Below are 26,713 nucleotides of genomic sequence, written 5' to 3'. Positions count from 1 at the left end.
GCTTATTTCTTTGTGATCCTTTTTCACTCAAGTTATATTTACACTTGCACTTTAAAACCGTTTTTAAAAGTTTACATTTTCAAGCCCACAACACTTTAGATGTGTAAATGAAAAGACAAAATACCTAAAGTTTTCAGCTTGTAGTAAAAAAAAAAAAAAAAACGTGTGTAAATGTAGCTAACTACTGAATCATAAAACACAAAAGAAGATAGTTTGGAGAATGTTGCAAACTTGTAACTATTGACTTCCATAATATTTGTACTATGGAAGTCAATGGTTACAGGTTTTTGACATTCTTTAAAATACCTTATTTTGTGTTCATTAGAACAAAGGAACTATAAAGGATTGGAACCATTCGAGGGAAAGTAAATGTGAGTACATTTTTATTTTCTGGTGAACTATCCCTGTGGGTGTTTGAAAAAATGATTGAATAGAAAATTACTTACTGTACAAAATCACGACAACATGGACCTTCACAAATAAAATTTATTCTTCATTATGCATTGAGAAAAAAAAAAGAAAAAAGTCATGTACTTCAGCACACAATATAACACTAAATATAGGAGGACAAATTGGATCTGGTCCACTTAGTGAATAAGATGTTCAATAGTGAAGAAGAAAAACACATCAGGAGAAATACACACTTGCCAACGACACACTGATGTTTCCCTTAAACAAAATTAAGCCTGAATTAAACTGCAAGTGAAAGATATTTTCCTTTTACATCCACTGAATGCTCGCAATTGAGCAGCAAATGTAAAACCAGTGACCATATTTCTTCGTTAAGTACAAAGTCTTGTTGTATAACACATTTACACCTTGAAAGAATCCAATTTGCTGCTTCAGCGCACATACAATGTTAGCTTGTGCCTCGAATTGTTCAGTCAAAAAGTTGCTTTTCAAGCCATTCGTTCATTTGTTAAAAAGCGGCCCAAATGAAAACGGGTTTAGACAGCTGACATCCTCAACACGTCGTGGATTTACAACGAAAGCAATAATCCAGACCAGTCCAGCAACAGTGCAGTATTAAAACTCTGACACAAGCTGAAGAATAACATGAAGATCAAAAAGAGAAATAAATAAAAGAACAGCCCAGTGAGCAAGTCATGGTGCGTTGTGTCAGTGTTGCTCACAGCTGCGTTCAGGACGTCCAGGTGCAGAGCTGATCCCTTTATTCATGCAGACGACCACAATCTACAGGCCAAATACAGACTTCTCAGAATCCACATATTTAGAGCTCTATGTACACAATTATACACGTTCTGGATGTTAAAAATGGGAGAAGAGGGGGATTTGGCGTTTTGAATAACCCCAGATTTTCACTTGTTTCTGGATGGAGTTTTTCGACAGATTCTGATGTTTTTTAAATTTATTTCTGCAATAATTAAAACTGTTTATGCTTATTATTTAAGGTGAGAATGTTTTATTGATAATAATTATTATATATAATGCTATATATAGCCTATAGATCATTTCAATGTGGTGATGTCACTGACCCATGAACATTTCCTGCTTGTTTTCAAACTTTTTCATAACAAAAGGCAATTTAATCATAACATTAAAACAGCTATCATAACATTATTTAATATGTTGCTCTTTTTGAATTTGCTGAAGCTATTAAAATTAAAAATACAAAACATGAAATACGCTGGGAGTATTGTTTTTGTTTACATCCCACAAAATGGTCAAATGGATGATGAATTTAGCTAGTCATTATTATTTTTAAGAATTATTTGTATGTGAATCCTTAAATACCTGATTCTAAATTGCTTGTTAGATATCTGCATTGAAAGTTCTCTTAAATTCTCGAAGTGATTTACAATCCATTCTCATTACAAATATAGAATGGAATTTGGCAAATGTTGCATATTCAGACGGAGTAATGTGTCTCCATAATTTCACAGCAGTGCATTACATTAGATATTTCTATCATTACAATGGATTTTTTTATTGATAATCACACTAATCTCTAATGCATTTTTTAGGCATGGTCAGACTAATAATACACATTTGCTGATAAAACTGTTAACTGACACTGCTTAATAAAAATGCTGGGTTCCACACAATCTACATGAAAGAATTAGGGTAGCTTATTAATTTGTCAAAAAAATTAAAAATAAAATAAAAAAACTGAAACCCAGGTGTGATGAGCAATCAATCACAATGACTGAATGAGATACACATTTGTAGTCAAAAACATTGGCAAAATATTTCATGTCACTTCAGTGGTTCAACTGAAATCATATGAAGCTTCAGGAACAGTTTTGTGTGGCAAAAAATTTATCACATTAATTAAATTGATAACCTGTAAACTCGCACCTTAAACTAAAAAAAATATTTTGTTGTTTGTTAAAACTCATTTAAAATGAGCTGAAACAACTTCTTGAGTTTTTTGAGAGGAAAACTTACTTGTTTTAAGTTCAATCCACTTTTTTCATTGGTTAACTTAAATTTAACTTATTTCCTTCATGTTGTTCCAACACAATGTGATTATGTAAAACCTGCCATTTTTTACAGTGTAATCTGACATGAAAAAACAGGTGAACAAAGAAGATATTAGTTGGTTTGGAACAAAAACATAATAAAATTACAGCTAAACTACTGATGTCACATTTTGGTTTCTTTTCTGGACTTTGAACTTCTCTGGACTTTTCCTGTCTATACACTCAAAAATGTTGTTGCTTGTTCAAACTACTTAATTAAATGAACTGAAACATCCCAATTTTCAACATTTCATTGGGACAATTTAATTTTTTATGTTCAATCCACTTAAAGTTGTAAAAACTAATAAGTTAACTTAATTTCTTCATGTTGTCCCATCATGAATCAGTTGTGTGGAACCCAGCTTTTTCTGCAGTGTGGACCCAGCAAACAATTTTTTGTTTAATTGACGTCTAATAGACATCTAAACATAAGAACTTGGCTAAAACAAGGCTAAAGGCTGTCAGTGAAAATCGAATAGACATCTAACTAAGAATAGCTCAAGACTAGTGATTAAATAGACAGATTAAACAGACTTTATATGTGCAGTCATTCATTTCTGTTTATTTGATGCCTAGTTTTGGCCTATTCTTAGACGTTCATTAGATTTTTACCCAAATTTAGCCTTGTTTTAGCCAAGATGGCTATGTTGACACATCTGATAGACGTCTATTAGACATCTTTTAACAAAAAATGCTTGCTGGGGAGGGTCAGAGAACTCTATTCTCTACTCTACTCTGGATTCTATCTAAAATATCTTAATTTGTGTTCAGAATGAAGCTCTCAGGGGGTTTAGAAGGACAAGAGGGTGAGGGATTAACAGAATTTTCATTTCTAGGTGAACTAATCCTTTACATATATTTTGTTAATTATGTATAAGCAGATTTATTTATTTTTTGTTTTCAAAGACATCTGATAACCCTGTTTATACAATACAAACCTACTGCTCTGATGAAGAAATTTATTAATCACATGCAACAAACTATCATGTACACCTTAAAAACTAAACAAGAATAATTTAAACTTCAGACCTTAAAACAATTGAAGCATCCATATAAAAAACTGCTGAGGATGGAGGGTTTCTCTATCTGGTCATATCCTCTACTTAAGTCGTCATTGTCAGTCATGGCCCTGCATAATCCCTTACATAGCTCCTTTCAAATGACATCTTGTAGACATGCTTGCCAAAATCCGCCATGCTTTTCATGTCTACAAGGTACAAAATGTCATCCAGACTGCCGGAAAAGTCATCATTTACACCCAGCTATATTGTAGTCTCAGGTGTGTGTCTAGAAATGACCCCGTGCTCTGCCTCTCGTTTCCCATTCTGTCCATTGGGAAAAAGCAAAGCCATCCTGTTGGATTTACAGGGACTTGTGGCCTGAGAGCCGGATCTCATCATCCCAGGAAACGGGCTTCCAGAGAGGGACGAGGAGGATGAGGAGGTGCAGGGGCCCCAGCCTGGAAGGAGACCGGATGCGGGACGGGAGCCCACGACTCTGCTGAATAACGTGGGGCTGGGCTGCGATGGAGCCAGGGTCTGCAGGCTGCCATTCATGCAGATGGAACTGGTGTCTGAGTAGACATGGTTGGCGTTAGGCACGCGGTAGTTGTACGCCCTCCAGCCCTGCTGCTTCTTCTGCTGACACTGGCAGCGGAGGATCCGAATGAAGGCCTGCTTGAACTCCCGACTGTAGCACGGGTAAATGATGGGGTTCAGGCAGCTGTTGAAGTAGCCCAGCCAGAAGATCACTTTGAAGAAGGTTTCAGGAGGACGGAGACTGGTGTTGAATGATCCTAAAGACAGGAGAAATAAAGAGTAAACAATCTGAATGTGTGATGTTTTGTCTTCTTTCACCAATAGATGGCAGAATTTACCAACATTTACCCACAACCACACATACTTACTACAAGACAAAACTTCCTTTGAAGATGTTTTTTTTCTTTTCCACTCATATTCTCATGAACATTGTGTGAAGATCTATTTGTCTTTTATGTTTTCTCTTCAATGCAGTTTCATCATCAAGTTGCTCACAAACACACACACACACACACAAATATGAAAATATGTACACTGAACAAACGATTCATTGGATTTAATATTTTTATTTTAAGGTAAGTGGTTGCAAACATTTTATATGGGCTGAATTTAAACAAACTAAATGCAATAATGTTCAACTTCATTTGTTTGTTTAAATTCAACAATTAGCAATGAAGCATTATTTTCAGTGTTTTTTGATCAGGACAATTATGGTGAACAAAACATGATTAACTGTCATTAAATTGTGACTGGCAAAAATCTGAAGAAAAAAAAAGTTCTATTATTTTAATTAAATGTAAACACTATACTGTAAAACCCAACAGTCAACTTTATCAAATAAATGATTGTAGTTAACTCAAAATTGACTGAAAGTTAATTCTACTCATTTAAAAAGAGTTTTGAATTCACTGTTGAAGTTAATGAGTTACTTAAATACCTCATTACTTTAACTTAAATGGATATATAGGTTAGTTTTTATTTTTTATTTTTTACCTCAAATGGTTTAGGTTGCCTTACTTTATTGGGTTTTACAGTACTCAGTTGGTTTGAGTTCATTTATTGTATTTTACTGTGCTCAAATTGCTTCGTTTACTTAAATGAAGTAAATTCACAGTACTCATTAGGACTAGTTTTTGAACTTAAATGATTTGTTGCAATTGATTTACTCAAATGGTTTGAGTTACCTTAACATTTTGGGTTTTACAGTGAATTATAAAATATATGTAATGTAATCCTCAAGTATTTAACCAATAAGCAAGGTAAGCGGCTGCTTTGGGCCCCAGGAATTTAGGGGCCCCCCAATAAATATTTAGTATAAATTATACCTATAAACTATATAACACTGTTTTCTATCATATGTTGTATGGTGAGGCAAAATATTAAAATTTAAACGTAGTTAAATATTATTGATATAAATAAAAATGTATATTATTAAAATAATTTAATATTATGTAATGATAATATCATAATATTATCATTATTATTACATTGCACAAAATTGTCCACCACCGCAATCATAGAGTAGTTTAGCACAGCAGTCAAATTTATAAAAATATATGCAATTGAAGTCAAAATTGTTAGATCCAGTAAATAATATTTTATTAGATATTTTTCAAGACACTTCTATACAGCTTAAAGTGACATTTAAAGGCTTAACTGTATTTAGGTGAACTAGGCAGGTTAGAGCAAGTTATTGCATAACGATGGTATGTTCTGTAGACTATAGAAAAAAAAATTTGCCTAAAGGGGCTAATAATTTTAGCCAAAATAAAACAAATACGACTTTCTCCAGAAGAAAAAATATTGTCAGGCATACTGTAAAAATTTTCTTTGCTCTGTTAAACATCATTCAGGAAATATTTGAAAAAGAAAAAATCAAAAAACAAAGGGGGTCTAATAATTCTGACTACAACTGTATAATTATTATTTTTAGTTGTAAATTAATTTTAAGAAAACTAATCATTTAAAAAGTAGAGCATAGAAATGATGTTTTATGTGATATGAAAAAAACTAAATAAATTAAAATTAAAATCTAAATAAATAAAAGTAAAAATTGTGCATTTTAGGACTGTTGGGCCCCAAAATGTCTCTAAACACCATTCAAATGTGCTGGTTTTATGGGTGGCAATGTTTTGAAATTATTATTACTTATTTATTTTTATTGTTGTAAACTTTATTATGTCTGTGATAGCCTAGATTATATTGTTTTGTTTTGTTTCAGCAGAAAAATAAAATAGAATTAAGACATGTCTGCGAGATTATGCTTTGTTTTGAGAAAATAACATTTATAATGAACCACATTAATTAAATTTGTGTTGCGTTGATTCATTTTGCAGCTCTAGTGGATTCTAGTTTGCGTCATATTAACTGAACTGTAAACAAAAAGTAAATAAAAGTAGAAATAGTGCATTTTAGGACTGTTAGACACCTGTAAGCTGGAATTGTTTAGGACCCCCAAATCACAAAATCCGCCCCTGATAATACAGCAGATCACAATATTAAATACTATGAAAAATATAATTATTTATTTCTGTGTTTTGCTTTTGGGGTTCAAAAAGATTCACAAATGTTTTTATCCGTCTGACATTATTTTATATAATTTTGTTCTTGATTGCTTTTAGTTTTATAGTTTTAATTATAGCTTTTTTTAGTTAACTATAATAGCTCCGTTTGTTAACAAGAACGGAAAATGCAAAATATGTGTAAAGTATTTTTGATTATAGTTAATATTGATTTAGTCATTTACTAATAAACTATTCAAATTAAATTGTGTTTTTAGACACAAGAGCTAAAACTAAATAATTTTTTATTTTTTCAAATATATTTTTAATGTATTATAATTATTATTTTGAATTCAATTTGTAAAATTATATATTTTTTGCCATTTTTTAAAATGTTTATTGTACAAAATATTATATTTTTTTTACAATGTAAAAAATTAAGCTATAGTAAAATATTAATAATAAAATATTAGATTTTGTGGTGGAAAAAAATCCAAATTTTTTTCCCCTGAATTTAGTTTCATGTTTTACTTAAAGTCTCAGTTCACCATAACCCTGCTCTATTACAAGATTCCTTTAGTTAACTAAATCAGCAAAATGAGCAAACAACTAATATATATTTTTAAATTCATAGTTGATGTTAATTTCAACACACACACACACGCACGCACGCACGCACACACGCACGCACACACCCACACACACACACACACACACACACACACACACACACACACACACACACACACACACACACACACACACACACACACACACATATATATATATATATCCTTTCATAAGTCCATTTCTGCACACATTCCTCCCGGAACAAAGAGCATCATTTGAATAACCTTTCCTTTGCTCTGCACTCTGTGAGCTTTTACAAGAATGACTTTGAACTTAGTAAGCCTATAAAAAAATCTTAAGTTTAAAATCAATGTCTTGTGATGAAGATGACAAAAGTGCTTTTATAATTTTACTCGGGATTCACCCAACTATCTATTAAAAAAACCCCTAAAACAAACCAAACTGGCTCTTAGAAAGGTGGCATTTTCAAACTGCAAATCTTTCTCAGCGTTCCACTCCTCCAGACTCTGAAACATTCAAAAAGGTCACCCGAATCCATCTTGCTTTTCCAGACTGTGAGCGCAGCTCATCTCCGCTCACGAGTTTATGAGTTCACTTTTCCCTAAGGAAATTCACCACTGTTTCACTCTTCTCTAAATGCCTGATGTGCAGCTCACATTCCCTTTTTTGGCTCTCGTCTCCTTTACTCTCATCTCATCTTACCAATTAGACAAAAATAAGCCAAAACTCAGTTTTTTTTAAAGCTTTAATGGGATATCGAAATTAAGGCTTTTTATTTATTTATTTTTTACTTTTTATTAAGTGTTATTCAGTCTAATGTAAGAAAGTATCCCCAAAACACAATTTTGAATGTTTATTTTGTCTTAATTTTTCAATTTATGCAATTTAATTTTCAATTCAGTTACACAAATATTTTTATAGGCTGTTTTAACATATTACAGACTTTATGGTTTTATTTAAATCTGTACTCTGAAAGTTTTCACAGATGGATGCATCCATGCATCCTTTTCTGGAATATATATAACATTTTATTAAACAAAAAAGTGACTTTTTATATGTAAAAGCAATGAGACACAAATTTGAACCTCCCTTTATCCAGTGTTCCAGTGTATTCAAACATTTGTCTGATTTCATTGTAATGAGTAAAGTGGGCATGCATGGTGATAACCATATGGGTCTAGATTTATTCGACAATGGTGGGGACACCTTTGTCCATGTTAATTCTACACCCTTGGTGAAAAATATCGTCTAATATTGGTATGTCTTGGCTTACTATTGATTATTTTCTGTACATTGCATATCGAGTATATTGAATATTGAGTCCTAGTTTAATACTTGAATTTCTATATAGTGCTACATGCACTTTTAGATAGGTTATTTAAATCTGTCTGATGTATAAATCGACATCCCTATAATGCAATAAGAATGTCTGAATTAACCTGTTCTGTTTAATTTGAGGTCTTTATTTAAAAAAATACAACAAAAAACTTTATCCAAATTAATAGTGATAAGGATTATTATTGGGGACATTATTAAACTGTAGGGATAATTTACAGTTTGAGCCCAAAGAATGTCCAGTGTGTCAGATGAAGAAGAGCCCGAGTCAGAGATTTAAATAAATACAGTTTACTGAAGATAGTTTGTAGTTTCGTTAGCAGAAGCTAGCTTCAAAACTCGCAGTAAGTTGCTAGGCCGTTTTGCTTATTTTTTCTATGTTGAAGTAAGGGTGCTCTGGACAATTTGGTTAGTGACTTAGAAAATGTCCAAATGTCAAAAGTTTTTATCTCTCAAAAGCTGTCCTTAACTTTAGCCAGCACCATCTCAAAAATCTGTTCCACAAGGGTCTATTCTTAGCCCAATTTAGTTGTATATGTACAGTTAAAGTCAGAATTATTAGCCCCCCTTTGAATTTTTTTTTCTTTTTTAAATATTTCCCAACTAATGTTTAACAGAGCAAGGAAATTTTCACAGTATGTCTGATAATATTTTTACTTCTGGAGAAAGTCTTATTTGTTTTATTTTGGCTAGAATAAAAGCAGTTTTAAATTTTTTAAAACCCGTTTTAGGGTCAAAATTATTAGCCCCTTTAAGCTTTTTTTTTTTTTTTTGCGATAGTCTACAGAACAAACCATCATTAAACAATAACTTGCCTAATTACCCTAACCTGCCTGGCTAACCCAATTAACCTAGTTAAGTCTATGAATGTCACTTTACGCTGTATAGAAGTGTCTTGAAAAATATCTAGTAAAATATTATTTACTGTCATCATGACAAATATAAAATAAATCAGGTATTAGAAATGAGTTATTAAAATTATTATGTTTAGAAATTTGTTGAAAAAAAATCTTCTCTCCGTTAAACAGAAATTAGGGAAAAAAATAAACAGCGGGACAAATAATTCAGGGGGGCTAATAATTCTTTACCTTTAGTGCAGATTAAATGCATCTTTCTCAGCAAAAGAAAAAGTAAGAGCAAATAAAGTTTGTGTTGGATTGTATTCTTGAAACTGATTACAGTTTTAAAATGTGAATAATAAAGCTGAGGTTGTGTTTTTGGAATAACACAATTTTTCACTGTTTTGGGCAATTAAGATACTTTTCTAAGCAATAATTTGGGAAATATGTTTGACAGTGATCTCAAATTAAAAAAGTAATACTTTTCAAGTATTCGAGTAAACATTCAGTCAATGATATTCAGTCCATTAAGATTTTCTGATTTATTTCTGATTTATAGTTTTGCTTGACTAATAATTGGCTCAGCATAATCAAGTTCACCCCATTTTGAAAATGTATATTTGTATGCGTTTCTCAGTGAATAAAGGCAATGTATTTTGGTGCAGTTAAATAAAACAGATTTATTAAATAGATATATTTTTAAATAATATTTTAGTCACCAAACATTTAGAAATTGAAAGAAAATACAATTAAATTCAAGCAAAATATTGCAAAAAACAAAATTACAAAGTACAAAATTTCAACTAAATTTTTTCATTTTTTTGCTTCTCTTGATTTTTTCTCTTTTTAAATTTGTATTTAATATTTTTCTATAACATATATATTTGGCTGTACTAGTTTTTGGACCATCTTCGTAAGTTATTTTGTTAGATCTTCTGAAAACCGCTACTAATACCATACCTTTCATATAGCTTTATAGGCCTATACTGTATATATTTTCCTTTTCAATGTATCCTTTCACATGAACAGTGTGAATGACTAAAGTGGTTTACTTTGCTGTGGATCAGAGGCGAATGAGACTTGGGTTCATTAACACACTCCAAGAAGAGCCACAGGTGTGAGGCCTGCCGCCTGCTTCTGTCTCTGCCAGTAAATGAATTATTTCATTATGATAAGATGTTCTCACCTCAGTCTTCACTAAACCACATGTCACTCAGACATTTCACAGCCTCAGCGTCTATAAATTACGGCAATCCTGCCAACAAACAATCTTACCGCAAGCTTTTTTCTTTAACTGACATTCTGAGAAACCACCTTGCACACGTGAGCTTTGTTAAAGTTTTTCAGCTCATCTGAGATTAAATTAAGACTGTGGAAATCACTGCCAAAATAGGACTTCTTTCCTAAGAAAACACATTATTTGATGGATAAACTCTCATGTGGCCTGGTGGCAAAGCAGTCATTGATTTTTCAATTAGCTGCATTCAATTTGACCCGGACCATCAGCTGTTATTAAACAATCGGCCTGAGGCATGGAACACTGCTTTTAGCAATTGTAACTGAATACATATGACAATCTCAAATTTTTTACATCAAAAGTTGGATTAGCTAATATTATGTAAACTAATATTTAGTACCAACTAGATAAATTCAAAATATTTTAATATCTATCTATCCATATGTTTGTATATAATTTAGTTTTAGCCTGCAGTACAGATTTATAAAAGGGTATCATTACAGTTTTTCTCAGTCGCTTTGGTGCTGTTAGGTCCTGTGTTTTTTTACATCATGTGACCGTCCCCATGTGCTCCTTTGTTCTAGTTCCCGCCATTAGTTAATGTTTATCTGTTCCACCTATGTTTATCCCCTGTGTATCATCAGTGTCATTATTTTCCTGAGTATATACTCTTTCATTTGGTTCACTCATTCACTGCGTCCGAAACCACAGACTACTCAGTAGGTACTGCATTTGAATTTGAACGTACTACTCAGCCGTTAGAAAAGTACATTCTATACAGTATGAATGTGAAAAGTATGAAGGAATTCGGATGTACTACATCCGCCATTTTGTCATGGTCACGTGACCCATCTGCATTAGTTGCGTCGCTTCCTTTCTATTCATGAATCCTCTTGTGGGGCATTATGGGATAGCGCGGCGTGCATAGGATGCGCACTCCAGAATCTCGCCGGAAGTAGTAAGTCATCCAGGTACTTCTCACATACTGATTTTAGAATTCTATGAATTCGGATACTACTCGGCTCGCATACAGATTTTAGCGTACTATATAGTATGGAAGTATGCGGTTTCGGACGCAGCCATTGTCTGGTATGGGCTGTTTCTCAATTCCAAGAACGCAGAGAACGGACTTGTGTTCTTGTGGAGACCGGTCTTGCCAGGTGTCCTCGGAAGAACGAACTCAGGAGACCGCGAGGGCAAAGAACGCGTCCTTTGAGAGTTGAGATGCTGCGATCTTCCTGATGGTCACATGACCTTCACGTGTTTTAAATTGTAAATTATTTAAACATTACAGCATTCATACAACGATTTATTGTTTTTGCCCTTTTCAAAATATATACTTTGCATAAAAACATTATAAATATACTCTGCACAATATAAATAAAACAGATTTTAATACGAATTTCAGCAAACAAACACCCTTAATGTGTTTATTCCTTCATTAAGATGTCCATGGTAATGTTTACTTTCACCGTTTCATTTAGGGAAACTCCTAAGGTAAATAATTCATGTCTATGAACTTTAATAATAAATCGCAATGACTTCTGGGACTTCCAGAGCAAGTTCGGTGCTCAAGTCTGCATTAGTGCGTCCTCGATATCAAGAACACATCCGGGAAGTTTCACGCGTCCTCCGTACTTGCGGTCTTGAGTATTGGAACTGAACTTAGGCAGCTGATGATGACGTTTCACGAGAACACGAGGACGCAAGACCGCTGAAGAACGCATATTGAGAAACAGCCATTGTCTGTTTTCACACCATGTCCTTCCTGTGTTCACCCATGTTCTTCCTGTGTTCACCCCCATAAATCCTGCAATCTTGTGCCTTCCTGAAGTGAACCCAGGTGTTACAGGTGCATTTCTCACAACACTATTTACTTGTGCACAACAGTTAATGCACTTCTCAAAACAAATAGTACAAACTCCTAAACCTAGTTGCTAACCAGCAAAAGTGTCACTTGCTGAAAATGGATAGCTCATTCCTCAAAATCAAGTATTTGTGTCAATGAAAATGTCAGTGTCATCAAGAAAGTCCTGATGCCCATTGTTAATGAACAAGTTAGTCAAATGGCTTTGTCATGTTTTGATTATGTAAGTTTACTCTATGTTTTCCTCCAATGCAAAAAAAAAAGTCAGATTTTGGTCACACTTAGTGAAAATGCTCAAGACAGCACTATATACTATTTGCACGGCTGTTTGAATACTACGGTAATGTTAAACGTCACTGCATTTAGTGAGGTATCTGAGTACAAAACACTGAATATGTATGTTTCACATTTTCACTGCATTTGCTCTTTACAATTCTAATTTATTTACAGCATTGTGCAAAAGAATAAATACACCCTTATTTACAACAAACATAAACTTCCTTTGGGTAGAGCTGTGCACAACAATTTTGCAGTACATATTGGAACTGAACCTACAACATGCATAGGTCTGTAAATTATTCATGAATTTGTTCAATTTACAACATGTTTTCAATAGAGATTTTTATAAAATTTGCAGATTTGGACAACTAGTTCAACATGTTTGTATGTATAACTCAAGTAATGAAATGAGGACTGTTAGTTTTAAATGATATGACTATTCAGCATTCACAAGTTTAGTTAATTTTGACTGACATGACATACAAAACAAAAACCAAACCAGAAAAAAAAAACAGAAACAAAACAAAAAACCAAACCAGAAACAAAAAACCAAACCAGAAACAAAAAACTAAACCAGAAACAAAACAAAGCTCCATGCAAACTCCACACAGAAATGCCAATTGACCAGCAAACCAGTGACCTTTTTGCTGTGAGGCAGTAGTGCTACCCACTGTGTCACCCTAAAACCAGAAACAAAACAAAACCAGAAACAAAAACCCAAACCAGAAACTAAACAAAACAAAACAAACCCAAAACAAAAAAACTAAACCAGAAACAAAAACTCCTTGCAAGCTCCACACAGAAATGCCAATTGACCAGCGAACTAGCAACCTTCTTGCTGTGAGGTGATAGTGCTATCCACAGCACCACCATGTCACCCTAAAACCAGAAAAAAAAAAACAGGAACAAAATAAAAAACTAAACAAAAACTAGCAACAAAACAAAAACACTAAGCATGGATACTTTACATAAATACGTAAAGTTCCAACCAAGCTAATGAAATTAACCGATTTACCACCATTTTGAAAGAAATCTTAAAATGACAATCTTCTTATATACCAGATCACTCCAATATTTATAACACAGCATATGAAAACAAAGGCACTTGGAAAAGGGAAGTGAACTCCTAAACGTTAAACACACGGAATATATTTTCCTTCAAAATATTTCCTCACTCATTTGCAGGGAAAACATATCAGCCCATCTGCTAATATGACCCTTAAGAAGGTCACTGGGAGCTAAACTTGCGGGTCATAAAGTGGATATAGGAGGGTGTTTGAATTTTGACCAGATTTTTTCAGTGGTGGGAATGGTACCTCTCCTGTATTCCCACTCCTCTGGGTTCGAATAGGGAGTAAGCCTGGGAATGAAAAGAGAGAGCTGAAGATATTGGCATCTCTAGCACATTCCTGCAGGAGACTTCAACAAACTTCAGCAGCTCTCAAATCCACTGCTCAATTTAGTGATCAGGTTAACAGGACTGATGACACTTTCAGTTCAAAACATCACACACGTCAAGGTTGTTGATTCAGATAGTGAGGTCATAAATTATGTTTCCGCAATGAATTGTCTGCATCAGTTGCACTGGCTCTCATCCACGAATACTGCTGTTTTTGTGAGTAAACACAAGGGTCTGGTGGTGTAACAGTTTACTCATGTCGAGACTCCAACAAATCATAATACTGAACTCCCAATATGATCACAAAATCCAAGCCAAAAGTGTATGATTACGCTTTATGATTTTAAATAGAATTGCTTTCAAGAAATACACTTTCAGAAATAAACAGGCTGCCGCTGGGGTTTTGCCTTTTCTAAATGTACACATTTGTAGCTAAAGGGTCCAAACTGGTATCATAAAGGTATTCATATAGTACCTAAGGGTACATATAAATATCTAAAAGTGTGTCGTAAAGAAATTAACGATAATTTGCACAAAAATATCATTAATTAACAATGTATTAATGTATTTCTACATTTTGTGGTTTATAGATGTTTTCAGTTTATTTGTGCTCTTGAATTGCATTTAATATTCCTCGGAAAGAAGATTTTTTCAACACATTTCTAAACATAATAGTTGTAATAACTCATGTCTAATACCTGATTTATTTGATCTTTGCCATGATGACAGTAAATAATATTTTACTAGATATTTTTCAAGGCTTAACTAGGTTAATTAGGTTAGCTAGGCAGGTGAGGGTAATTAGGCAAGCTATTGTATAACAGTGATTTGTTCTGTAGACTATCGAAAAAATATATAGTTTAAAGGGGCTAATAATATTGACCTTAAAATTGTTTAAAACAAATTAAAAACAGCTTTTATTCTATTCGAAATACATCAAATAAGACTTTCTCCAGAAGAAAAAATATTATCACATGTACTGTGAAACTTTCTGTGTTTTGTTAAACATCATTTGGGCAATAACCAGAATATAAATAATACTTTGAAGCAAAAAATACAGAATCAGCTTAAACATCAATGCCTGCACTCTGTCATTAATTAAAGATAAATATGCCCTGTTTCACTGACACAATCAGACATTTGTCATGATCAAATTCCCCATTGCGTTAACCTTCCATTCAACATCAATAAAACAGACAGTATTTTGATGCAGAACTGCCACTGAAACTGTAAACTTTTCCATTAACGCAGAACACATGAATGCACTTAAGTACATTAATGCAATTACAGGATCAGAATACTTTAACTAAAGTGATTTTATTAATCATACTACTAAATCTAATGTTGATTTAAATAATTTTTTAATGAGTGCAGCTCCAGTGAGATTGTGCTCTTCAGATGATCAAATGCATCAGAGCTCTAACAGCAAAGTATTCTCAAACTTTCCAGTAGATCTGCAGCCCTGTTTAATGCCAACCCTGCTTCAACACACCAAAGTCACCATCACACTGCACTTTTCGCGCCATAGACCTCCATTCATATACATTCAAATGTGATAGGGGCGCTGCAAGCAATGTTGGGCACTATGAAGGATTATTTTAGGTTGGGGCCCCTATCAGTACTGTTAATACTAATTAAGCAGATCTTTGGAGTCCCCAAAAGTGTGTGGCCCCTTGAATAATCCTAATTTACCCACACTTAGTGGCACCCATGACAGCATGGTGGCTAAGTAGTTAGCACTGTCGCCTCATAGCAAGAAGGTCATTGGTTTGAGTCCCTGTAGGGTCAGTTGGCATTTCTGTGTGGACTGGAGTTTGCAAGTTCTCCTCGTGTTCGTGTGAGTTTCCTCTGGGAGCTAAGAGGAAGTCCAAAGGCATGACCCCTGATCTATATGGACTAAGCCGAAGGAAAATTAATGAATGAATAGTATGGAATAAAATCGTTGTCATAAATATTTTGAGCGTAAATAAAATTCACACATCTGTAATTATAAAAACGGAAAGGAAAACAGAACGTACTCGTAATTTTACGAGGGTACAATTCCAAAATCTGCGATTAGAACAGACATAGATACGACATTTTCTTTGTCTGTTTGTATATGACTGATCCATTTACGATGACTTTACTTTACAAACACAAAATACAGTTTTACCATGGACACGAAGACCTGATTACGAGTACGAATCAAAAAGCAACACTCCATTGTCAAAATTACGTCACAGCTTTAATAAACAAACGAAAGTTATCGATCACAACTATTCGCTTACTGGGGACTCAAGCTCCCACACACCATCTCAGATAATATTTTTGTTATTACCTCATGTGAAATGGATGTCATGAGCTGTAATAAAGGTTGATACTTAATGAGGTCGATTTTAGCTGTGTTTCTTGGACATTTTACAGAATCAAAATTAAGAACTGGCTGAGGATAGTGAGCAAAATGTAAGTTAACGTTACAGGCAGCGAGCGCAGAATGTCTCTGGAAATCACTTAATGGTGTTTACTTATAACAAGACATCTGTCAGTATTCAAACAGACAAAGAAAATGTCATATCTGTGTCTGTTCTAATCGCAGATTTGGAATTGTACCCTCATAAAATTATGAATTTGTTCTGTTTTCCTTTACGTTTTTTTAATTACAGATGCGTGAATTTTATTCACGCCCAAAATATTTATGACAGCGATTTTATTTTATAGAATAGTGGCACCCCTTGCGGAAGCTCATGCGACAAGTTTCACATGTCAGTGCGCTCCAAAGTTTAAACTAGATGAACTCTAAAAATCAAATCACATGATTGTGTGAGACTAATAGAAAAATCAACACATGGACCTCTCTGTAGAAATGTTAAATATGGAGCAATAACTCACTTTATCTAATCTTTATCAATCACTCACTATGTCTAATCATCTTGTCTTATCCTGCACATTTTTACTGCGCCATATGACAGAATTTCACATCCTCAGACTCTAGCATGACCGTGGCATTTCCTGTTGGTTTAATGCAAACCAGAAAGACTCGATGAGTTTGATCAGGTGTGTTTAATAAAGATTAACCCTAAACCGTGCAGAGCTGTGACCTCCAGGAACTGAGTTTGACCCCCCTGCTTTGAAGGGTTAGAGTTCACCACACTCAGACCTGAAGGGCCGTTGTCCTGCAGATGTGAGTTCCAACCCTAATCAATAACACATGAACAAGCTAATCAAGGTCTACTTGGTATGCTTGAATCTTCCAGGCAGGTGTTTTGAGGCAAGTTGGAGCTAAACTCTGCAGGGCACCGACCCTCCAGGATGAAGTTTGGTGACCCCTGGGTTAGAGCATCCAAATATGTAAGCTCTGCCTAAATTCACTCACCCTTTACAGCAGATTAGAGAGTGCAGTATTTGCGTTGTAAATCTTCCATCAGCAAAGTCTCTTCAGAAGACTTTGATTTGGATTAGACAGCTTGATTGATTACTTTTATGATGACATCTTTGAATCTTTTAAGCTTTAGAGTGAATTCAGATTTCGTGAACGGTTTTTAAATGTGCAGTTTTATTCAATGTTTGATGTAAGCTCAATCGAAACATGAAGAGAGGGAGGGACATAGTGTAGCTCCTCCCCTTTATAAAAAACAACAGCCAATAGTGTTTTGTTTTATTACCACTCTGCCATTGAGAATGATTGACCTCGAGTGCATCAAATAAAAAGCAATTTAAAAGCATCTTGAAGGGGTGGGGCATCTCAGAAACTAGAAAGCATTTGATTGGTCATGATTTGATGAGAAACAGAAGTATGAGGTGATGTGAATAAAATCGTTGATCCATTTAGGTGGAGGTGACAAACTACAAGCTTTACATGTTTATGTCAGTTTTATATCTTCTAAATGCAAATTTTGTCACTGTTTTGGAGCACACTAGCTTATAGCTATCTTAAAAACTAACAATACTGATACAAAACTTGGACTGTTCAAAATCGCATATTTCCATACTATCCAGTATGCTAAAAACAGTATGCAAGCCAAGTAGTAAGTGCGAGTTTATAGAATTTGAAAAACAGAATTACCCGAATGACTTACTACTTCCAGTGAGATTCTGAAGTGCACATCCGATGAACGCTATGCTTTACCATGGTGCCAAGAAAGAGCATTCATGAATGGGAGTGAAGTGACGCAACTGCATGGAACCTTTAATTCCTTAATCATCATTTAATAGCCACGTTAAAGATAAGTCATTTAAGTATGTAAACTAAAGTGAGTATTGACAAGTACAATCTTCCCAAACTCAAAATTGGTCATCCGATTTTGATTCACACACAAGTAAGAAGTGCAACCAGTAAGAGCACACACACAGTGAGCATATACCCAGAGCAGTGGGGCACCTACTGTATAGAAACTGAAACTTTTCCCAGGACCAGAAAAGCGAATCTGCAGCTGTTCGATCACAAGTAGGGCTGTGCGATTTGGGGAAAATATCTAATTGTAGTTTTTTTCTTTTTACCCATATTGCGATTTTGATTTGATTTGTGATTTTAATTTTGTAACGTTAGTTAAGCATCAGCTCAATATTCTGTATCGTAGTTTCTTACTGCTAAAATGCAGTGAGTGTTAGTCAAAAAAAGAAACTGAAAAGATATTAACTAACTCCAACGTTTATTTAAATTATTAAAATTTAAACACACATTTTTCTTTAGAGCAAACAGTGGTGAGTTATGGCGTTAGTTATCTCCTGGTGCCTGTGATGCTTTTTTAGGTGCAGGTTGTTGTACTTCCTGCTGTGGCAACAATTCTGCGACAGCTCTTACAAATGACCTGTTTCTGTTCGGTGTCTGTGACTTTGAAAATAAAATATCCCCTTATTACCGACTAGGCATGGGCCGGTATAAGAGTTTGACGCTATGATAACCTTGGATAAAAATATCATGGTTTCACAGTATTGTGATTACTGCTCTAAAACACATATTTTTTTATGTCTTGGTAAAAATTACTACTTTTTCCGCTTTGAAAACAATATACTTTATTTTGAGAGACATTTAAAATATTTTGGAGCAGCAAACATGTCAGGCTGAATTTAAATCAATCATTGACTTCTTAAGTCTTCATTTGTTTCAAAAACACAGATTTCTTTACAATTTAAAATGGCATCAATGGATATTTTTTTCTGTTTTTTATATTGCAGCCTTTTGCAATTAGCTAATTGCAACGTTTCAAATTGCGATTGTGATTCAATTTCGATTAATCGCACAGCCCTAATCACAAGTTCAACTTTCTAACCATTTGGTAATTTTTGTGCATTTATCACAAACAAATGTTTAATATTAGGGAAGAATAATGTATCTTTATATATTATATTGTTTCAACGTTTATGTCTTTAGCAGTAATCTTAGAAACAACAGGAAAAAAGCAACATAATATTAATTTATTTTAAGAGGTGCTGGTGGATCTTATTCATAGTTTTCTGGATAACCATAAGCACAAACTTTCAACATACAATATTGTGTTTTTATATTTATTTACATAAGACTCTAAAAATTATTTCTTACACTGAAAATTTTTTTTATTTATTTTTTATTCCTTGGATTTACTCATTTTTTTAAAGGTAAAGGTTGTAAAAAAATATTTGGGCTGAATTTAAACAAACAAATTGAGTTGAACATTACTAAATTTAATTTGTTTGAATTATATTGCAATATCTTAGTTTAACAATGTATCGTTACAACTCCAAATTAAGGTAACATGTAAGTGGTAAGGAAATTTGTATTTTTAGGTGAACTGTCTCATTAAATTCTATAGACTGTATTGATCTGAATATATGAGTGAGAGATAATAGTTTTATTAATCCTATTCTTTACTTGACCCTATCATTGCAGTGCAAAACAGCTCTTTCATTACAAGCATGTGTTTCTCGTCACAGAAATAAGGAGAGAATAAAATTGTCACACCTTTTAATTTTCACTGAAAAAACTTTCATAGAAACCTAGAAAGTCGTGGAAGGTCTTGTTTTTCACAGTTTTTACTTACAGCTCCTTTAAATGTCCAACTAAGATGTTTGAATTGGGTACCAGGAACAGACCAAACAGACCAAGAACAACGAAGCATTGGGACTGGAGACGTGTAGTTTTTCCTGGCAACAGCATCACATTCTAAAGTGTCAGAGGAGGCACTATCTTGACATTCAATCTGAAAAATTACTGCCACGATTGTTTTAAATAATGCCACTAGCAATGTGACTGTACAGCTGCTAACTCAACTGTGTGCAATACACTTAAATGTCTATCAATAACTGTTAAACCAAAGTATAAACTCATATTATTAATAGTTTTATTTAATTTTGTTTAACTTACAATACAGGTTACACACTTTGAAGTGAAGGACACACTTTAGTTTAAGACACAATTCTTGCAATAGATAACCCATTAGTTATGATTTTTGCCCCAGTAAATTCCTAATTTGCAGTTTATAGATAATTATGAAGGTAGGGTTTAGGTATTAGAATAAAATATGAACTATTTACTAAAGCTTATACCTAAGAAACAGATAATATGTTTTAATAATATGTAGCTAATAAGCCATTGGTTAATAGTGCAAATTGGTAGCCTACTTAAACTAAAGTGTTACTAAAATAAAGGTTCCATGAATGCACTATTTAACCACTTTTAGTGAACATTTCTTAATTTCACTTATTTTATTTATAACCTTAAGAAATACTTCACTGTATAGACATTTTACAAGATATTGTACTTGTTGTTTAACAAGAGATGGACTACAATGAATGAGAAAGACAGGTCTAATTAAAATCATAAAAAATATTCAGTCTTCAAAGTTCCGGTTCCCTTTGTGAAATGTCTCTTAATGTGTCAGCATGACATGCTTTTTAAAAAAATAAAAATTCTACAGTAGACAGAATAATTTACATTCAAGCTCATAATCCACCTCAGGAATGACTGTAAATACTGAAAAATTCCAAAGAAGACACACACTGCTACAAATATTTATAAAAATCGAATTATTGTGGTCACATGGGTTTGTTTCTTATTTGTTCAAGAAGGTTGAACTTTATCGCTTATCACACACTAATGAAATAATGTGGCATTCTGTGCAGACTGTCTCTAACTTAGGACTCTTTTATGACATAATAATAATAGTGCATGAAATGTCTGGTTCTGTGTTTTAAATTATAGCTAGGACGAACTATATGCATAATGGCAGCCTGTAAAAAGTCAAATGTCTCCTATATTGCACAACCAACTTTAATTTAAAGAGTTATTTCATTTTTTTTAAATACAAAACATTAAGCTTTGTTAGTATGAATGAACATACCTATGAATGTAGGTTTTAAATTATATTTTCGACTTTATAATAATTTCATTATGAAAGTTCATGTGAAGTCTCTTCTCAGCTCACCAAGGCTGCATTTTTTTAACAGAAATATTGTAAAATATATATTTAAAATGCTATCACTGTATTGATGCATTTTAATTTCAGTAATGTTTGAAGAACGGTAAGTTAAACAGAATGTATTTCAAATAAAATATTGTCACATAGTTAATTTTTATGCAGTGAGTTTTGATAAATTTAATGTGTCCTTGATGAGTACTCAATTTTTTTACATTGCTAAAATAGTAATTTCACAGTTTTAACAACAACAACAATAATAATAAAATAAAACAAACAAACAAATAAATAAAGATAAATACAGCTTTTTATGAACAGCAAATAATCCTATTAAAATGATTTCTGAAGGATTATGACATTGGAGCAACAACTGATGAAAGTTCATCTTTAAATCACAAAACTTGCAAATATATTCACACTGAAATTATTTATATATATATATATATATATATATATATATATATATATATATATATATATATATATATATATATACATTAAAATGACTGTTTATTGTTTTTTGAACTAATAAATTAAGCTTCTGTGAACAAAAGTAACTTCTTAGTGTAGTGTAGAAACTGGTAAATGGGATGTTTTGGAGTAGACATTGCCTTTTTTTCAGTGTAGTTACTGTTTAAAATTTGACAGGTGGAAATTAACAAGTCTATCTAAGTTTATTTGCAGCATTTTAAGATTGCACTTCATAATTTTAACACTTTATGATCATTTTATGAATGATTTACATGGCCCACTGGATCTTGATCAAACTAAACCACATTAGACCTAGCAGTACTGCAAAACACTGTTAAAAGCTACTAACAACCTTCCAATAGGAACACAAGACATACTTTGCAATAAATAAATAAATAAATGAATAAATGAATAAATAAATAAATTTGGGAAAGTCGTAACACCAAAGAAAACTAAAAACGCAAAAGCTATGTTCTGTTTTACAAACGTTTATAAATTTGATAAAAATATGGTAAATGAAATTAAACAACTTTAAAGATTTGCTAAAATAAAGACACACTTGATGTTGTCAATGAAATGTAGGACAAGGGTGCCTAGAGTTGCAAGAACTCCTCAAAATGTTTGTATTAAGCGAGGTTTCAATGAGTAAAAAATATACTTACCTATGGGTAGCGCGAGGAAAAATGGTAACCAGCACAGGATGAACATGCCAACAACAACACCAAGCGTTTTAGCAGCTTTCTTTTCTCGGGAAAACTTAAGTAATTTGACTGTCAGCGAGCTCCTCAAGTGACCTTTGGTGCAGTCCTCCTGCGTCTGAGAGCCTTTATAATGAATCCGGAGCGTCAGCTCGTTGGAGTCCATGTGCTCCTTCATCACTCCGGCCTCCAGGTTTTTCGTGGTTCTTTTGGCAACTATGTAGACGCGGCAGTACATGGCCAGAATCACCGCTAACGGGATGTAGAAGGAGCCCAGAGAGGAGAAGAGCGCGTAAAACGGCTCCTCTGTTATGAGGCAAACTGTGTCATCCTCTGAAGGGGGTTCTTTCCACCCGAGCAGGGGTCCTATAGAGATGACGAAGGCGAGAACCCAAACACCCAGCATGGCCAAGAGTGCCCGCTTCTCGGTCACAATGCTCGGGTACTGCAGCGGGTAGCGCACCCCGATGTAGCGGTCGATGGAGATCACGCAAAGGCTCATGATGGACGCGGTGCAGCACAGCACGTCCACTGCAGCCCAGATGTCACAGAAGATCCTCCCGAACACCCAGTAGTTGAGGATTTCACGCGTGGCAGACACCGGCAGGACAGTTGTGCTCAGCAACAGGTCAGCCATCGCTAAATTAATGATGAAGTAGTTGGTCGGGATGCGCAGGTGCCTGTTGCACACTACAGACAGAATAACGAGGATGTTGCCCACGATAGCAAACACAATAAAAGCGCCCAGAACCATGCCCAGTGGAAGCGCGCGGCTAAGGCTGAACGAGCTCGGTGCGGTCCCATTTCCAGAGGAACTAGAATTGGAGACGTCGGACAGTTCGGAGGACGCATTGCTTAAGAAGTTCGCGGCATGATCTGTATCAGAACTCATCTTGCCTCTGCAGTGCCTCCATACCAAAGTAAGCGCAGGTTTCACCTTCAAATGCGTAAATTATGTTGTATACCAAACAGACAGTAAAGACCAAGGCTTCAAAGGATCCGTAAGTTCTGTTGCGCAACGAGCGCGAAATAGAAAAAGAGCATAATTGTAAACGTTGCATAAAGTCCAGTTGGAGATGCGCGTGTCCGGAACTTGGTGGTGTGAGTTCTCCGCAGTGTCTCTCCCGGTGTTCCCGGCTGATCCAGCGCACTGTCTCTGACCACTCCTGCATTCGCCAAACTCCCTCCCCTATGGAGACTACAGGCAATCAGACCAAGCAGACCGGTGCGCATTTACGGACTATTAACCTGTGCTTCTGTGGCAAGCCGTTGTAATGTTTATTTCTTAAAACTTGTCACTATCTGTATTGTTTCTTTATTGTAAATAACTACTAACTAACTTTTCAGTCTCACTACTAAATATTCATTATAAAATAGAAACTTGTATTTTGGAACAAATAGGTAAACTTAACATTTAGACATACTCTGGGATTTCATAAAATACATCAAGATCAGAAATGAACAAAACAACTTGTATGGCATAAAATAATTTACCAAGCATCCAAACCAATGCTATATGTTGGGCTGAATAACCTGTATGTTCATACATGTGGTGTCATGTTTATTAGTTGAGAACTCATAAAAAGCTTATAAACTGTGTAAATAAGACAGATTTCCTCCATCACACATCTGTACAAATAGAGATCTGCTGGAAGGAGGCATGTCATGTGTAATCTGTAATGGGCAACCAGGTTCCAAAAATGTTATTTCACAGGGATTAAAAAAAAAACATTGTTGGTTCCCTAAACCAAAAGAACCACATTTTCTTACTTTAAAGATTATTTCTTTAAAATTATATTAAGAACCTTTTGTGCAATCGAAAGTTTCTGCAGATGTTAGAGGCTCTTCATGGAACCATCAATGCTAATTAAGAACCTTTTACAGAACATGTCTCTGCCCCTTCAAGATGCTTCTCATCTGCTTTTTATTTGATGTGCTTGAGCTTAACCACTCTCACTGACAGAGCGCTGATGAAACCAAACGCTATTGGCTATTTTTTATAAAGGGGAGGAGCTTCTACAGTATATGTTATTCCCTGTCTTCATGTTTCAGTTGAGATTATGTCAAACTGAATAAAAAATGCACATTTCAAAGCACTCCATGGGACCTTTAAAAGGTAAGCTTGAGCATTCCTTTTTTTAAATAATTAAAAAAAAATATTTTCCTGTTTTTAAATAATTTAGATGTCTTTGGTTCGTGTAGTGTTCATATTTCAGTCAAAACTGGAAGTGGTCAGAGATTCAAAGATCTCTTGGTCATTTTGTGTGTTACTTGGCAGGTTTGGTTCTGTCTCTGGTGTGAATTTACTGCTAGTCTGGTCCATTTTAATAAGTCTAGACATTGCCAATACTGAACTCTGGTGCACACCAAACAAGTGGACAAAGCTGAAAAGACGAGACTTTAACTTCCAAACACACTCTGCTGTAATTTGTCTGAAATCTGAATGCAATGTGGATCAAGGACATCTATATAAACCGAAAATAGGATGTGATGTTGGAAGATGTGTGTAGCTATAAATCCCATGTGGTGTCTCCAAACCTGAAAAGCTGATAAATTAGGGTGTGACTAACCAGGTTTCCATCCTAACATAAAATAATTATTTTCAAAGCATTTAACTATAGTATTGGTAATTAGTAACCAACAGAAAACAAGGCATGCATCAGGAAACAACTAATGAACCCATTTCACATTTCCGGTATTTTCAGTAGCGGAAGTCGTCATAGTTGGGTAAACTTAGCGAAGTGAATAGGAGAGTACAACAAATAATTATTTTTACAATCTAATTTGCTGAAATAATGAAAGAAAGACTCAACAATGGTGTTACCAATGGTGTTACCAAGAATTACAGAAAAGAAAAAAAACTGTGAAGCTCATAACGGCGGCCAAAAGACAGAAGCCCCATAGACACTGCATTAGAACCACTTCGCACAAGCAGTAATTAATTTTTCTTGTAATTTGATGCAAAGATGATGTAATACATACATTTAAAAAAATCTAATCATCAAAAACTTTTAAGGATTTAAGATAATGATGACCATTCAACGCGTCATAACACGCTTGTGAAAAGGGTTCATTAGTCATTTGGGTGTAATGCTCGCTATATTACAATTAATTCAGGACATGTGTTTCTATCTCCCATTATTTGCATTTATCATTTTTCACAAGTCCAAAACCATATAAAAAGAAACCACAAAATCTTTTAGATAAATTATTTTGAAAAGCCAATGTAAAATTCAAAATGAACCACACTATATAGACTCTGGGTTACTTTAACTCAAATTTGGGTAATAGAGCAAAATGACACGTTTAGAAATGTAATGAAAATCTGTTTACTGGTACTGCAATGTAATAAACATGTAACTTTAAATAGGTCTAATATACTTAAGAAACATTTGGGTTTCATTTTATCTTGATGGTCTCCCTTAGACATAATGCAGAGTGTAAGTTAGTTTGCAACCACATGACGATTAATACTAATTACATTAGTAAACCATTAGATTAGAGTCGGCAAAAGTTAATATACTTGCAAGGACACTAATAATAATCTATAGAATGTCTGTTGAGGGAGCTTCAAAATAAAATATTACCAGATATTAAGTATATATGTGTGTATATATATATATATATATATATATATATATATATATATATATATATATATATATATATATATATATATATATATATATATATATATATATATTATTACAATTATCAAGAGCAACATTAAATTTAAGCAAATTAATTGTGATTACAACAAACAGCAAAATGTAGAATAGCACATAACTACATGTTAGAACAGTTTTTATTCAGTTAAATAATATTATAAGAAATACATTAAGATCTTATTTTTGAGGGCTTTCAGATTGCTGGCAGTATGGAGAAAAATATGCAAATATAAATTTCTGTTTTTAAACAGCAGAAAAGGGGAATTAATTAGTCTACTAATTGGAGGATATTCCAGTGTTTCCAATAGTGCTGAAAATTCTGTTGGCAATTTTAGACAAGTGATCCTCTCTTTTAAATGACTTTAATGCATAAATGTACTGTAGTAATGAAAAAAGAAGCTAGCCACACTTGCATGATTTCAAGTAATCTAAATTAA

General features: G+C 33.9%; 1 protein-coding gene across 2 annotated transcripts; it reads right to left on the bottom strand.

The window, feature by feature from the left end:
* Nucleotides 1–468: 468 nt before the first annotated feature.
* On the bottom strand, nucleotides 469–23,732 carry adra1ba (adrenoceptor alpha 1Ba). 2 transcript variants are annotated; one of them, XR_012397227.1, is made up of 3 exons: nucleotides 22,573–23,732; nucleotides 3,513–4,278; nucleotides 469–1,194 (listed from the first exon to the last, which is right to left on the bottom strand). XR_012397227.1 is itself a non-coding variant. In XM_001921978.8 (2 exons), exons 1-2 carry the CDS (start codon nucleotides 23,498–23,500, stop codon nucleotides 3,746–3,748), a joined length of 1,461 nt encoding a protein of 486 aa, XP_001922013.4. In that variant the 5' UTR covers nucleotides 23,501–23,732; the 3' UTR covers nucleotides 469–3,745. The 2 variants fall into 2 exon arrangements, 1 of the variants encoding a protein (XP_001922013.4); XM_001921978.8 differs by having other exon boundaries at nucleotides 469–4,278.
* Between the last annotated feature and the right edge of the window lie 2,981 nt (nucleotides 23,733–26,713).

The sequence above is a fragment of the Danio rerio genome, chromosome 21 (assembly GCF_049306965.1).
Source record: "Danio rerio strain Tuebingen ecotype United States chromosome 21, GRCz12tu, whole genome shotgun sequence".
NCBI lineage: Eukaryota > Metazoa > Chordata > Actinopteri > Cypriniformes > Danionidae > Danio > Danio rerio.
This window is presented reverse-complemented; position numbering and strand designations above follow the sequence as displayed.

Bases quoted from the DNA above. Each gene is read 5' to 3' on its own strand.
- adra1ba (XM_001921978.8), bottom strand. From the start codon at position 23,500: ATGAGTTCTGATACAGATCATGCCGCGAACTTCTTAAGCAATGCGTCC. The intron at 4,279-22,572 runs GTAAGTATATTT...TCCTGTCTTTAG, and splicing joins TTTCCTCGCGCTACCCATAG to GATCATTCAACACCAGTCTC.